Source organism: Dermacentor variabilis, chromosome 10 (genome assembly GCF_050947875.1).
Source record: "Dermacentor variabilis isolate Ectoservices chromosome 10, ASM5094787v1, whole genome shotgun sequence".
Lineage (NCBI taxonomy): Eukaryota > Metazoa > Arthropoda > Arachnida > Ixodida > Ixodidae > Dermacentor > Dermacentor variabilis.
In genome coordinates, this window is record NC_134577.1 from 40912581 (window position 1) to 40928875 (window position 16295).

Here is a 16295-nt window from a genome sequence, read left to right on the forward strand (position 1 = left end):
CCTGCGTCACACTCCGATTTTGCGAATTCCAAGATTGCCAGATAGAAACAGCATACTACTAAATGAATTTCCACTGCGGAATGAAAACGAAAGACTACTCCAACTGTTCAGGGAAGTTTACCTCCAGTTACGGTGCAATCCAAAACTAAAGCATGCCTTGAAGCTCTGCAAGGCCACGAAATGCCCAGTGCCTCCCACGATTCCTTATTTATTCTCCTCGTTATGCAACATTCAGTCCAATACACATGCATAAGGCACAACCAACAAACATTGTTTGCAGCTGCAAGAGAGCAGTGGGTGGCAGCAGCACCTCTATATTGGCATGTTGCCTCAAAAACGAAATCCATCAAAAATAGTTCCTGTGGCTAAATAAACTACTTACTCATTTAGCTTGAAATTTTGCATAAAGATGGTCTTTTCTGGTGAACTTTGTACAATGCCATGTTTGGATACAGTGCTTGTCTGTCTTGTTCAGAATAAGTCAGAAGTATGAATATATATGCTGTTTGCCAGCGTTGTCAGATATAAAAAATGTTTTTCTCAGAGCAGAGAGCAGTAGCACCATCTCACGGAGGTGAAATTCCTGCCATGGAAAGACAAGGGTGCAGACATACTTGACTACCGTGACAGCAGGTGGCATTACTTGTTGCTGCTTTCACTGTAAGAAATCTGTGTTTTTCACCTGGCACAGCCACGGATGAGGTACACTTCTTATTTATTCTGCGTGAAACGACAGTGCAGCATCATAACATGGCGCTAAATAAAAGCTCCCACAAAAGGGGAGCTTCGACCAAGAGAGAAGACTAGTCAAAAAACATGCTTAGGCCAGACTTCCTTATCGACACAACATCCAATCGATGCCTAACACACCTCCTCTAATTATGAGCACTTGCTTACAGGGGAAAACCATAATGGTCAGGCTTGATAAAGATTTTCGACCTGCTGTTCTCAAAGCATGTGAAAGACGTTCAGAGGTTAGGGTGTGGCTGTGAATATGATAATGTGTATTAAAGGAGCACTGAAACACTTTCTTTTGACCAAGGTAACACAAATGTTTCCAATCATTCCTGCCATGGAAAGACAAGGGTGCAGACATACTTGACTACCGTGGCAGCAGGTTGATTGTGTAAGCCAAATATTGTTCCCCTGTGCACAGCAGGGAACCTACAATTTGACATAATGCATTGCTCACTCTCTCCTGGAGTAACAGATATAATGCATGAGGTGTCATTATGCAAAATAGAAGTGAGGCTTGCAGACAGGACACAAGAGTAGAGAAGTGGACAACACGAACGCCAACTATCAACTGAAAGGAGCACTGAGGCGAAAAATGAAAGAAGACACAAAACTCATCTGCGCATGCTTGAAAATGAAAGAAGACACAGTTTTGTGTCTTCTTTCATTTTTCGCCTCAATGCTCCCTTCAGTTGATAGTCGGCATTCGAGTTGTCCACTTCTCTACTCTTGTGTCCTGTCTGCACGCCTCACTTCTATTTTGCATAATGAATCCTTACCAACTAGCTCAGCTTTCTGTCGTTCTAAGCATGAGGTGTGTTTCCAAAGGAATCAATGTCCTCAAATGTTTCAAGCATTTGCTTGATAGACTGCCAGTTAGTTAGGTATACATCGAGGTTCCTAGAAACCATTAGGTTTCTTCAACCATTACAGGGGCCCTGAACCACTCCCTCAGGCTTAGTGAAATAACAGTCCGTGGGTAGCATACACTGCTGTGAACATCTCAGCCAAGTTTTCCTGTCGTACGCAGTGCCTGGAGATTGCAAGCGGATCGCGAAGTCACCTTTCTCTCAAATGCTCTTTTTCAACAGAAAGCTCTGTCCCCATTCTTTTCTAGACGCACTATTTCGTCATTCCCTTAGACGGCTGCTATTGGCCGATAGCTGACATCAAGCTGCAGTCGGCTACATGGCGTAGTTACTGCGGCCACCGTGGGGTGCCACCACAAGTCCACCGGCTAAGCGCACTGTGGCTCTCAGAGGACAACCACATTTGGCCTATGTTTAGCGCGTCATAGGCACCAAAGGCAGAAGTTGTGGCATCGAAATTAACATCCAAAATTTAGAATGCCGACATTTAGGGCAGAGCATCGTGGTCAAGCCCCGCTGCGCCGCAGCCTTCATAGTGCAAGGCTTTGAAGAAGGAATGGGAGCACAGAGACAGTCATGCTTGATCACCATTAACTCCGCTTCCGCTGAACGCATTGAAGTACCTTTCGCGGCAAAGTATTTCTGAAATTTCTGAAATGGCCTATTTTCACTTCATATGTCTTTCTCCACTTCAATAAAAAGTGGTTCAGGGCCCCTTTAATGAGCGTAATGATGTGTTTGTCGAAAGAAAAAGCAGGAGCAAATACAATGTGCAGCGAATTAAAGTTAGTGCTCATCCTGTCGTTCTATCTTCATCTTTTGTTCCTGCTGGTAATCCGTTACCATGAGTTACTAAGCCCAAATCCACACTGTGCTCCGCCGCAGCTTTCAAAACCTATGCTCATCTTTTCTGCCTTAGGTAACATCAGCAATGGCATTCCATGAAGTACAGCGACCCATAGATATCAGCCATTGGGCACACACCTGCACACCATTCAAGATTTTCTAGGAAGTGGGGAAGCAGTGGCTATTAATGCATCCCACAGATCCTGTAAGCCATTTCCTGTCTGTCTCGCCTTGTCCCATCTTTCACGCTTCCCTGTACTGAAATCCTGTAAGCATTCTTTTGTCACCTTTTGACACCTTTTTATGATGCCAGCCTCAAACACTGTAGAAAGAAGAAAGGAATGGTAGGCATGGCACTGCTATTGGCAGCACCTCAACTCTGGTGACACGTGAGAAGCCCATATGAGCCTCTTCTTGACGCCATTGTACGAAGTTGCAGGTCAATCACTACACCAGCCAGGATCTGGAACCCAGTGGCTACTTGGTTGACATTTCTGAATGACACTTTTTTTTTACTTTCTTGATAATCATCAAAATGCTGAACTTTCTATCACTGTTGTGCATCCCTATTCTATGTCACCATCACCTCTCATCACATGCTTATGTTCCCGTTCCCCCTCCTTTTGTTCAGAGTAGCAGGCTAGAGGATACTACAGCTCAGGCCGACCTTTCTGCCTTCTTACAAACAGTTTTTTTCTCTCTCTCTCCAACTGAGAGAAACCGATGAGTTGAGGGGACACCAGGAACATAAACACTGGCACGTTTATGTCTGTTCTTAGCAAGTTCTTTCCAAGAATTTAATCGGAAATAATTTTCCTTGAAAGGCATCATACTCATTCCTGTATGTTGCTGGATTTCTAGAAAACATACGTCCTAAAGTATTAATCATGCCAGCTAAATAAAGATGGGGACAGTACAGGTAAACAACAAACAATCACCTCAAATTTTTTTGCAGAAGGAAACTGCCAGCAGCTGTCAACGCCCGGGATGTCGTCCCTGTCGGTCAGGAACTCGGATATGACCTGTGTGGATGGCCGTACAAAACTTGTTTAGGGCGCCCTCTACAGGATAGCAAAAACAGAAGCAAGGTGTTTGCTCGGGCAATGCTTTGTAGCTTTGTACAGGCCCTTCAATTTGCGCTCCTTTCCATGTGGAGTGTATTGCACTTGGTACGACAGGTTTTGCACATCTGTCTCACTCAGAACTCCCTAGAAGGCAGTATGCACAGCAAACACATTTCACTTCATGCTTGCTAGAAGCCACCAATGGCTGTCCTCTAGTTATTTATTCATAATCTGGCATGCAGTCAGTGAATGACGGTGCACAAAATACAGCTATCGCTGTCATTGCTTTGCACTACAAGTGTAACTGCTTTGATGCACAGCATGATGAAAGTTTTAAAGTTCACTTGTCATAACTTAATTCAAACAGATAGAAATCAATCACTTGTGGGACCCAAAAATTCTGTTATAAAGTTGCAAGACTCGCAACCTATTCCAACTGAGAAAAAAACACATTTGTGGCACCAAAAATAGTTTACAGAATAAATTAAAGAAAGATAAAGAAGCACAATATTGCCAACAGCAACAGGTAAAGTGGCACTCAAAATTGTATACTCTTTTTTCTTAATCATTGTGTTACTGCAAGGTTGCAAGGTTCAACAGAATTTAAAACACGCCCACCATTTCCGAGAAAGACACAAGGTGATGCAGATACATTTACAACATTACATGGTATTGACAAGTGATTATAACTGAGAATTTCAGGAACGCAAAAGTAATTAGAATTGATGAATTGTTATCAAGATTGACTTAGACTTAAGTGCCTGCTAATAAGCAAGAGGTTATCACATGAAAACGCACATTTTCTGGAGGGAACGTGTCATACTGGTCGAGCGCCTTCTTTCGGACATCAAGCTCTGTCCTCCACTGGCTTTTCACAGCTTCTGCCTTATGCCACTCGCATGTGCAGTTGGAGACCACTGTCTTTACACAGGCAGCATCAGTCGAGCACATGATGCACCCGTGAGCGTGGTGCAACTTCTGCGTACCTGGTACGAGTAAGGTGCAACATGAATCAGTTGAACTGATGGCTCAAAGTTTAGTCAAGTTTGCATGAAGCCAACAGGTAGTGAAGTTGGAAACAGTATGCGGGAATCTTCTTCATTACAAACATTCTTAGCTTCACATAGGAGGGGTGACCCAAAAGCAACCGGAAGCGTACTCCTGCGCATTGTGTACTTGTAGTATGAGGTTTCACTGCTAGGGCGCTGTGGGAGGACCTCTCCCAAGTCAGTATGCCAAGTGGCATCAACCAATAATGACGCGCATTGTTTTTCTGGCAGTTTTGTGTGTGTGTCTGTAGTGAACTCGTGTGGCTGTGAAGTTTTGCTTTTTACTTGGCAAGAACGCAGCAGAAACTGTTGTGATGATGTGAACAGCTTACAAAGAACATGCTCTCAGTAAAACGCAAGTGTATCAATGGCTTGCTTGGTTTAAAAGAGGAGAAATGACCCTTGAAGATCAGCCCCATTACTGTTGTCCTTCAAGTGCGCGAACCGAGGACAACATCGCTAAAATCTGTGATCTCATCGAGGGAGATCGACACAGAACAATCGACCAACTCAAAGACTTATCCAGCTTACCTTGGAGCTCCGTTCAGTGTATTTTGCCCGACGATTTGGAATGCAACGAGTGGCTGCTAAGTTTGTGCCCAGACTTCTCACCGAAGAGCAAAGGGATCGTCGCATACAGTGAAGGACGCAGTCACAGATGATCCAGAGTTTTTCAACAAAATCATCACAGGTGGTGAGTCATGGTGCTATAGGTACAATTCCGAAAGTAAACAACAGATAAGTCAATGAAAGTCACCTCGTCCAAAAAAAGCTCATCAGGTTAAATCAAATTTGAAGACGATGCTGACTTGCTTTTTTGACATCAAGGGGATCGTACACTCAGAATTTGTCTCTCTAAACCAAACTGTCAACCAACAGTTCTATTTGGAGGTGTTTAAATGGCTCCACATAACTGCGGCTCAAAAAAGCACGACCTTGTGGAATTCCGGTGAGTGGTTCTTGTATCATGACAAAGCTCACGGCTCGCAGTGTTCGGCGGTTTTTCGCCTCAATGTAGACGACTACTTTGACCCATGCGCCCTATTCACCAGATTCTGCGAACTTCTACCTGTTCGGTCAGATAAAAAGGGATTCGAAATGCAAGCGTTTTGCCGATGTTGAAGTTAAACGCTATGTCCCGACTGCGCTAGCAGGTATAAAAGAGGCCAAACTTGCAAGGTGCTTCCAACAATAGAGTGTTTGGACAAGTGCATTAGTACTAATGGAGAGTACTTTGAGGGTGATTAACATTGTATTTAAAAAAGATAATGTCCATCGTCTCTATGAAGAAATTCCGGTTATTTTTGGGTCCCCCCTTGTATACAGGAAACTCAAAGGACAGGAACAAAATGCATCATGAAACACATGACTAGGCCCCTGCAGCTGTACATTCTACACATGAAGGGAAACCGTATCAGGCAAGACAGGTTAACAAAAGCCAACAGCACTGATACTCACCAGGATGCTGGCAGTTTCCACAGTGCTGCCTTTTCTTGCAGTTTCTGTCAAGCACCTCCTGCAGATCGGAATACTTCGAATCCCGCGTCCAGTCTCGTAGCCTGCATCAAAGACCCCTGCCTGTCAGAATTCGAATAACAAAGCCAGTCACACTACCACAGCTTAGGACTTGTGTATGCCCCACCACAAGAACTTCTGGAACATGGGAGCAGCTAAAATGTTAGACATCCAGTAGACTCTTTCACGAAGCATTTAAATGTCACCATCTAGGACTTTTAGTGCTATTGTTTTCTGTCTGTAACAACCCAGTGCAACATACACTACGGAGTCGGTTCATATAGTACATGAAAATGGTTGTACAGATGCATTTGATGTCTCATCACCATGTTAATTTGATGTCACTTCATATAAAACTGAGAAAGTGTTCACGTAATGGCAATGAAGGGAAAGCGGCAGGGGCAGAGCTCCTGCGTTCCTGCGCAAAGTAGTACGGCAGAGCTCAACAGCACTTTCCGTTTTGGTTTCTCACCGTAGATACTGAATCAATGAGCTTGCTAGTACTTCAATAAAACTTGGTGCTGGGCTAGTTGGTGATGCATTCTTTCAAACTGATGGTAGCGCTAAAAAGGACGGACACACGATTAAAAGACGACATGACGACATTTCGTCTTTTCATCGTGTGTCCGTCCTTTTTAGCGCTACCATCAGTTTTAAAGAATCGCTAGTACTTGTGACATTTATTCATTTGGCAAAACACGGAAGAGTACATGAAAAAAATAAAATTGGAATCTAAGGCTGAGCAGTGTATTTCATGTCTTATATTTAATAGAAGTGCTGTAGTAACTAAGATGCCATGTTTTTTATTTTACAGCTTAAACTGGCCCTAAAACACCTTTTTAACTAATCATATAATGACTTCACCATTAGAGGATGTCACCTCATGAATCTCCTGTCGGAAATCTTTTTTAAATCCTTAGTATAAGTGCAGTTAGGCATAGTTATTGCAGCGATGAGCCTCTTTCTCTCTCCTTTAGTGTCCACGAGCATGATGGAAGCTACACAGGGGAAAAGCCAAAGTGACAAAGCCCCACCCAAAAGTTGAGAGTCTCGGTGGTGTGAGTGCTCATCGCAGCACCCCTTAGCAGACGCGGTAGACTATGTTACGCAGCACGCCGCTGCTGCCTCGGAGGCCATGAGCAGCAGATGCAGCTAAGCACAACTGTCGTGTGTAGACTGGCAGAGCAGAGATTTTTCTTTTCTTTAACTCAAGATAAGCAATACCAGTATTACTGAGAATGCTCTCATGATCAAGAAATCAGCCAATAGCTGTCGGTGGGCATTGCAGCTTGCGACGACGCTACATAACGACATTGCAGAGGAGAGAGCAAGCTATCTTTTACAGTTTTTGACATGAGATTGTAAATTCCCTACTGTGTGCAGTGCAATAATATTTGGCTAACGTGTTCACAGGAGCCTCTCCTACAGGTAGGCAATGTTTTCTAAGTATGTTCAAAAGTGTTTCAGGGCTCCTCTAAAGATGCAAATGAGACTGCGGGACTCATTCGTGAGACCTATTACATGCAGTCCTGTGTGTGCTTTGCTTTCATAGCTTTCTAAATGTCAAACAAAAGCACGCGTGCAATTCCTCTCGAGGGAGCCGCGTTTCAAGCGAGAGTCAAGGTCCCATGCATAAACGCCTCTATGCAAGACGGGCTGCTTGTGAAAGCTCCGACCGTAGCATGTGACTTCAGTTAATCATCAAATGCGAAATTCCACCACTGGAAATGCATCACACAGCAACAAAGGAGAAGGAAAAAAAGGAGGTGGGCATTGTCACATTAACATGATGGGGTCCCTTGGCTCTGGTATGGGAGAAGGCAGTGAATAAATGCCGCGATAAGCTAGTTCAGGCAAAGGAGGAGAGTGTCTCTGTTGGCTGACGCTCACCTCCTGGTGGCAAGTAACAGGAAAGTTCAATTTCTTCTATTTCCTCCAATAATGAATAATGAAAAATTATTTCCATAAGCTCTAGCTGGACGGTGCCATACAAGTTCCAGGGTATAACCAAAATTTGCAACTATGCCCACATGCAAAATCTATCATATTGACCCCAAACAAGCCTTCAGTAGCGTTTTGCTTCTCTTACAGAGCATGCTGTTGATTTCTGGTTGATGTGCCTTGAATTATGCTAGCTTAATGTGTCTTCCTTCCAAAGCATTCAATGTTTGCTCCTGATATCTCATGTTTGTTGAAGTTAAGTCACTGTAGACATGTCTTCGTGGTTCAGGTTAAGCCTGGTGGTGGCTGTACCACGTCAATCCTTACTAACTTAGCATAAGTCCCACAATAATTTTTCAAAAAGTCTCAACCCCTTCGACCAATAGAACTTGATTCCAGAGTGGTCCAGATTTCAGATTCTCACCTTTCAAGGGAGTCAGTATCTCCAAATTTGTCTAGCAATTTTAGCGCTGTCTCCTTTCCAACGCTGCGGACTCCATCAAAGTAGTCGCACCCAACAAGCACAGCCAGTGCCACAAGCTTCCTACGATCCAGGCCGAGCTTTGTCTCAATGTCTTCGATTTTGTAGGACAGGACATGCGGGTCCTGAAATTTTTTCACAAACAAGTAGTACAGTGTTAGCTAGTGAGATGCTGCAGAGAGAGAGAGAGAGAGAGAGAGAGAGAGAGAGGAATATAGGAAGGCAGGATGTTAACCAGTCATGAGTCTAGTTGGCTGCAGAGATTTAGCACGCAGATGGTAAGACAAATCCCCTGATTTCAATCAAGCTCATGATATCAACAATTAGCCATTTGTCAGACAAAGGCACAACAGAGATGTTAGGACGATGCAATTAGTGCTTTGTACTGCACTTTTGCATAGTTTCTACTGTTTGTGCCAACCTCAATGTACAAAGTCTCATCCAAGAGTCAACAAGCTATTGGAAACAGTTCCTTTACACTTACGAAGCTGTGCTGAAACAATTACATATATCTGTGAGCTTCCAGATGCATAAAAAATGTGGGATTCTCTTGAGCTTTGCAAAATGTGCAAACATTTAATTGCAAGGTATGCTGCATGCCTAGGGCACCTTATGCTTCTCATGTCGCATGCAACTAACTACACCAGTGCTCAAGCAACAGTAGCACTTGAAAATAAAATGGACTATGGCAACCAACAATGATCTCTATTTTCTCTACTTTGTTTCTATTTCCATTATGTTTCTCTATTTTTTTTTAATTGTTTATTTTCTTCTTGCGGTTCCTTTCCTTGATTTGTTTTGTATGTATCACTTACATAGAAGCATACAATGAAATGTGCTGACACAAGATAAGAGCAAGTGGAGATCGACAAAAGATGCCTGCATCCTGCAGTGGACACGAAATAGGCTGATGATGATCATCATCACCTACAGTTGTCATTCTTCAAGCTGTTTCAGTGTTCTCTTTTCCCAGCTACACCTTTGCACGCTAGACATCAAAGCCCTGTTATGAGGTCATCCCATCCCACTCTTCCCACATGCATTTCCACACGTGCCAGCCTGCCAACTTTAGGTAAGAATCCCACAGATAGAAATTGAAAAGGGGGTGGGGGAGTACCATGTAGCGTCCTTCTTGGGATATATACACAGTTGCTTAATGCTTATTTATCACTAGACGCAGCACACAAGCGGCAGCAAACTTGGACCAGTGCCGACTGACAAGCAAGAGAATGTTTTTAGATTACAGTGACTTTTTCAAAGACTGCACCGCAGCCAATTCCACCTGGTTCAGGAAATTCTCAGAATAAACTTGCTAGAAGCAAGCACTCTCTGGTTTATATCGAGTCTTGCACTTCCACAAGAAGACAGTGCACCTATCATTACAATTTATTTCTTCCATGCCTTATTTTGCTCTTTGCATGTCCCCGTTTACCAACCCCTTTGAAACATTTTCCTCTACAGAATTTATTTTTTGTAAAGCTTCACTCAACATTCGTACAAAAAAATTTGCAAGCCTTACGAAAAATTCGGGAGAATTGGCAGGTATGCATTTCCGCGGCGAGTTTCCTCCACATCGTCACCGCCTTTTATGCATCGACTCCCATCTCTCCTCTGGCATAGCGCTGCACCAAGCTCAGAACGTTTTCACTTCGTACTCTCTCATTAGCATTTAGTGCAATGCAACAGAGTGCTGTGGCCAGCTCACGAGTGTGCTTGATAACCAGGTATTGCTACAAATGTTGTCTGCTCCCATTTCAGTCTACAGCACAAAGGTACCTTGTCCTCAATGGAAAGTTTCCGGTAGACCGTCTTGGCACCATAGAGAAACGCATCGCCGTCTTGTGTGATGCAGCCGTCCACCATCTGCCAAAGACAGAAAACGTTAGCTAAGTAGCAAAGGTGACACCATGCAACGTGTTCATGATGGGCAGCTCACAAGGAGACAAATGCAAGATCATAAAAACACGGGACAACTGCTGCTCTGCTGTCATATATGTGCCTCTGATGACATGGCCATGTTTATCCAGCGTTTCCCTCATTCTTTAAAGCAAACTTTTTTTTGTGAACCTTTCATAACTTTATTGGCTGTGGCAGCTGGGTGCTGCTGCTGCCCGATCAAATAGCTCACTTAAAAAAAGAAATTGAATTACATGCCCGGTGGCGGGATCGAACCTCAGTTCTCGAGCATGGAAGCCTGATGCTCTAACCATTCAGCCCTGATCGCACGTATGCTTCTATTGTGCCACTGCCAACTAGCTCCTTGAGGGGACCACCGCATGTGTCACATTTCATAGCACAAGAGTGCCAATTTCCTTTACGTCAAAAATTCAGGAATTAAATGGGCAAATTTATAGCATTTTATTAACCGCTTCACAAAAGCTGCGCTTCGCATAGATTCCAAGTTGTGCATTCGAACTGCATAATTTTTGTCTTTATGCACACTGTTCGTCGTGAATACCTTCCAACTCACCCAGTCTGCAATCTTGTTACACTAGGCGCCAGCTCGAAACAGTACAACAAGTTAGCTAAGGGATATGGGAAAGAACCTTCGTTGGCATGCAGGTGAAAGTACACATACCCACTCCAGATTTTAGAATAAAAAAAAAAAACTGCGAAGAGTTCAAATATTTTGTTACGTAGGTGTGCCACCTGCAATTGAAGGGTCCATCCTGCAACTGAGTATCAGGACTTGCTCTGCAACATCTAACTTGGCACAGGATCCCTGGAATGTAAAGTTTCTCAGCCTTGCTACAGTTCCCGCATTCCAAAAACGTTTGTGCACATCTTCACATGCAAATGCTTCATTCCTTTTTCCAGCAACCCCACAGGCATTACAGGTACCCTGCAAAGACTTTTGATATCACTGTTCTCATATACGAGAGAGACGAGCATCCTATAGATGAGCTACACATTCCACATGCAAAATTACAACCACCTTTCTCTCTTTATCTCTCTGCATGATATGGAAAGTAACATCTAGTAGTGTGCACAGTGGAATTCATGCAAATCAAAGACCAGCTTCAACTAGTACCACTTTCCTGCATCTATTGACTAATGAACGCAAGAGCTTCTAATAGTGAACCACTTGGGTTTCTGTTACATAAGCACAACGCACTGACAGAAGGCAATATGACAGATGTTATGACTAAATGTTATAAAGAAAGCAGGAATTGAGACTACAAAACTGAAGTATGTTCACTTCATTGCGGCGCCTTTTTGGCGACTCCACTCGTCATACCCAAGTCTGCCAATTTCTTGTGCTGCCATGTTGCAATCTCTTTAATGTGATTCAGCATGAATGTGTGTTTGGTAAATCACTGGCAAGCTTTTACCCTGGCAAATGCTTATGACTGAAGCTTACTGCCAGATGCATCCCTCTGAAGTCAAGGGCAGAAGAAGAAAAGAAAAACTAATGATGACTCACCCCATTCTTGTCAAGAAAAGCGCACGTGCCCTCTGCTTCACCTGTGCTCTGCACATAGGGGAGACCCAGGGCGTCAAGCAGCTCTCTGCACTAAAATCACAGCAAAGCAAATATCATAGAGCTCTAAGTCATTGCAAGTGCAAAAAAAAAAAAAAGACTGCCCCCACTACATTCGTTGATGGCTCTCCACATAAAGGACAACAGACCCAGACAACTTGACTCTACACCATAATGAAAGACTAGAACAGTGATGATTTCGACTAGAGTCATTTAGAAATACAGCTTCTTTCCTTTCTTATTTGCTCATAGTTGCGACAAGAAAGATTCATCGATAACTTCGGATATGGCAGCTATAGCGTTGAGACACCAAGTTACAGGGCACATGAAGCAGCTCAAGATGTCCAAGATAGATTATGTAACAAAATACGGAAATGATTATAATTTTTTTTTTCTTATTGCTTTGGGCTGGCTCCTTCCAACAAGGCCATTTCTAAAATAGAGCTCATTTCCTCAGTACTATATTTCTCATCACGGCTAAGCAATATGTCAGCCTTATGCTTGCAACCCATTTTACTAGAACATACAGCGTGTGCATTTAACAGTCCCAACTAACCCTTGGCAACGTCATCTGTGGTCGCACAAAGCAAGCCCCACATTCTCATAATGGACCATCCAACTACGGCACCAGTCTTAGCAACTCCCCATTTCGTTATTTAAACAGCAGGAAGGTCGAGTATCAGGCAAGGCTTGGGAACAGAGAAAGAGAGAGAATAATATAAATGAATTATGGCTTGAGGCCTATTTGGGCCAGTGGCCAAGAGGAAGGGCAATTGCACTAAGTATGGCTCACTATGAAAGTTTTACATGTGAAATGCCAGAATGAGTTTAGTGTCTCTTAAGGTTAGAAAAAACAATGGGTTTCTAGTGGTGGTGTACTTGAACTGGGTACTTAGCACATAGAACTTAGGTCATCTGCCTGTTTCGTCAGGGCACTCTGGACATATCTTGATGTCCTTAAAGAGTAAATAAATAAATAAATAGAATGCCTGCTTTTCACACTTCTGTAGCCCCTAACCCTAATTTCCCAGGACCTTGTTCCCTCAATTCCTAGATCTGTGCATGCTATGTTTGCTTCTCCCTTGCTCAACCGTTTCCGCAGTGGTGGCACACGAACACCCGTAAGTGGGTTCTGTTCCACGTGCAAATGTCATGCTGATCTCAACCACCTGTGTTGGGAGTGTCACCTCTACACCCCACCGAGGCTTTGTGCCTTGGCCACCTTACAGCGGGGACCCTGGCCTTCTCTCCGGACTTGGGCTTGCCCGGATACCACGTCCCCGGACCATGCCACCAAGCTCTGGCGAGCACTGCTGTTGTTCCTCCAGGACCCGATGGCACCACCGGTCGGCGATCGGCTCCGCAACAACCACAAGCGCCATGCGGCCCCCACTTAGCTGCCTCCAGGACGTTCTTTAATAAAACGGAGGCAGCCTCACCCTTCCCCTTTTGCAATAATACCCCTCCCTTTCCACCGCAGCGTCTTCCACGCATTTTAATGTGGAATAAACATGGTTTATCATTCATGTTTTCTCACTCCCTCTTTCTATTCCCCTTTTCCTTACCCCAATGAAGGATAGCAAACTGCATGCTCATTTGGTTGACCTCCCTGCATTTCCTCTGCTTGCTTTATCTTTTGTTCATTACACAAATTTTCCTTCTACCTGCTGCATTGCTGCTTTGCTCTAATGATGCCAATTGCATGAGTTCTTGCACATAAGCAATCGACTGAATGTGCATGCACTTTGTGATTGTGCCCCGCACAAACCTTTCTTTTTTTTCTCTTGTAAAGGTCATAAACTTGACCGTGTACAGTGGAGATGACACAACATCACCTATTTTCTTCGTCCATATTCTTCTTGCACACCAACTCAATAAGCCAGCTTACATTTAGGGAACACCACAGACTGGTAGAAAAAGTTGCCAATAGGTGGCACAACAGCTTCTTAGAAGCACAAGAAGCAGGCAGTGCAAAGGCAACATACAAATGCCATATACAGGTCTAGGAGTATAAAATGATCTCTTGCTGTTTCATCCACGTTTCGTACAGAATGACCTCATATGAAGGGAAGCACCCAACTGGTATTGCAGCAACAATTACTACACAGAGTGGCGCAACCTCAGACCTCGCTTGCTCATGGTAACCAACTCTCCTGTAGAAAAATCTGTCCCTTCGCACTTTGACTTCAGCACAAAAACAAGGGCAGGTTTCAGCCTCGTGCGCAAATCAGGCATTGCCTTCTATGCTGGTTGGCCCCTTGCAATCAGAGAATGCAGCAAAAGGTGCTGGAACATATACTGCCAGTAAAATGAAAAGCATGCCTAATTTCATTCATACTAATCCAATATGTTTGTTCAATACCGGCCTCATTATGCTCAAATGATAATTTATTTCTGCCTACATGCATGTACTTTATCTCTGCCTACATGCAAAAATAAACTTTTCTTTTTTTACTGAAGTTTGGTGCAAAATAATGTCCTCATGTGACACCATGCTTTTGCATGTAACATTTACTTTGAGAGAACACTGACATGCTTTCAAAGGCCCACGAGGTTTAGCCATACTCTGCACAAGCGCATAGAACTCGCCGAGTTGTTCAGCAAGATAAAATTTTGCTTTGATTTTCATCTTCTCATTAGTGCAATGTGATGAGCAAATCAAGGAGATCATTAATGCCAGCCCTGTATAAAAGCATCATCATGACAGCTAGCACTAGTGCCACATGTATAGAATGAGGACAGGAGGTTTGTTGTTTTTGTTTTTATTGTCTTTTTCTCTCGACTCTTTTCCTGCCTTGCACCCACCACAGTGGCCTTATACAAGTGGGCAAAAGGGCCTAGGTTAGATTCCTAGCTGCCGAGGCCACATTTCTATGGGGGACGGATTGCAAAAATGCTTGTGTACTTATATTCAGGTGCACATTAGGGAACCCCACGCATTCAAAATTAAACCTGAGCCCCCTCTACAACATCCCTATTAGCCCATTCGTTGCCTTGGGGTGTTAAGTCCTGTAATTTAATTTTCATTCCAATTCTTTCCTGTCCTGCACCTTCTGGTTACTTGCCTCACTTGACTTGGCTTGGAGTGCAGGACGACGCCTTGCGAGCATTCCGCCGCTGACCTTCGAACCTTCACCGCCGCGTGCTTGGCTCCTCTGCGACAGCGTTTCCTCCTTCACTTCTGGAGCAGTACCCTCGAGCACAAATACCAGCTTGATCCCATAGCCGAGTAGTTTGTTGCAACGAAAGAATAGGTTCCTTCATGCAACAAGGAAACATAGCAGGCACCGTTGAACAAGCTGGAGGCATAGTGATGTAGGGGTCGGGTACCATAACTATAGAACTGAGCGTTGGAACTGGGTACCAGAACCAATTTAACAGCAGAGAAGGCAGAAGGGTTGGCCCTGCACTTACGTTGGCTACTCCGCACAGGGGAGGAGGGAACAAGAGCAAAAGAACACATCTATTAAGTATGTGATGCGATGGCCTTCCTAAAGATGCATGTTTAGGTCTGTAGAATGCAAGGTATTGGGAACAGCATGAACCAAGCTGGTTGGTATCGATTCATTTTAGAAAAAATAAAAATGTAAAATGGATAACAAGACACAGAAGAACGGCACGACACACCACCCAAGCATGTGTCCTGTTTCTTTACTTTGTCATCAATTCCATGCTTATTTTCCAGAATGGGTGCAAAAAAATTCCCCAAAGGCTCTAATATCAATGTCATTCCCCAATGTCCTCTCTCTTTTAGTTGGCCATGAGCCCCAACATACACCCTATGGCAATGGCCGCTTGCCGATGCTTTCTAGGAAACAAGGTAGTGTCTGTCACTCCCGGGCATGTGCCAAATACACCACACGTGTTCCAGATTTTTTAGATGCCTGGCACTAATGCACTTTACACGATTACATGATTGAAGCAGCATTTCATTCTCCAAGGCCTCACGTAAACTTAGCTCTGACAGGTTTGAGTGCCTGAAAGCATGACAGAATTAAGAGTGAAGAAGTATTGACTGCAGGTAATTGTATTCCTGTGCGTCTGTTGACATTTTAGTGAAATTTCTAGCCCGGTACTTTGCAACATTATTTCTGACATTCAGAAAATTTTAAGATCTTCAAGGTAAGCATCCAAGCCATTATGCGCCAAGCTATACAGAAAACTGAGCAAGAACAATGTGAAACTGTGTTATGTTAAACACTGAAAGGAAGGATCATACTATTTAGTGCTCCATTGTTACTTTGGTGTGATATACTTGCTGACAAAGGAAGAGACAAGGAGATGGATGCTTGTGTGCATCCTCCTTTTGTCCTT

General features: G+C 43.7%; 1 protein-coding gene across 3 annotated transcripts in view; it reads right to left on the reverse strand.

Annotated features, from left to right (window-relative positions):
* Positions 1–16295, reverse strand: part of Gen (XPG-like endonuclease) — a 30011-nt gene that overhangs the window by 9423 nt on the left and 4293 nt on the right. The window contains exons 2-8 of one of the 3 annotated variants that reach the window (XM_075672467.1): positions 15047–15239; positions 11925–11972; positions 10277–10363; positions 8444–8625; positions 6022–6122; positions 4313–4500; positions 3389–3472 (exon numbers count right to left, since the gene is read on the reverse strand). In XM_075672467.1, the coding sequence (XP_075528582.1) occupies positions 3389–3472; positions 4313–4500; positions 6022–6122; positions 8444–8625; positions 10277–10363; positions 11925–11972; positions 15047–15239 (883 nt within the window). Of the gene's footprint in view, positions 1–3388; positions 3473–4312; positions 4501–6021; positions 6123–8443; positions 8626–10276; positions 10364–11924; positions 12015–15046; positions 15240–16295 lie in introns of all 3 variants that reach the window. The other 2 variants (XM_075672466.1, XM_075672468.1) reach the window with 2 other exon arrangements.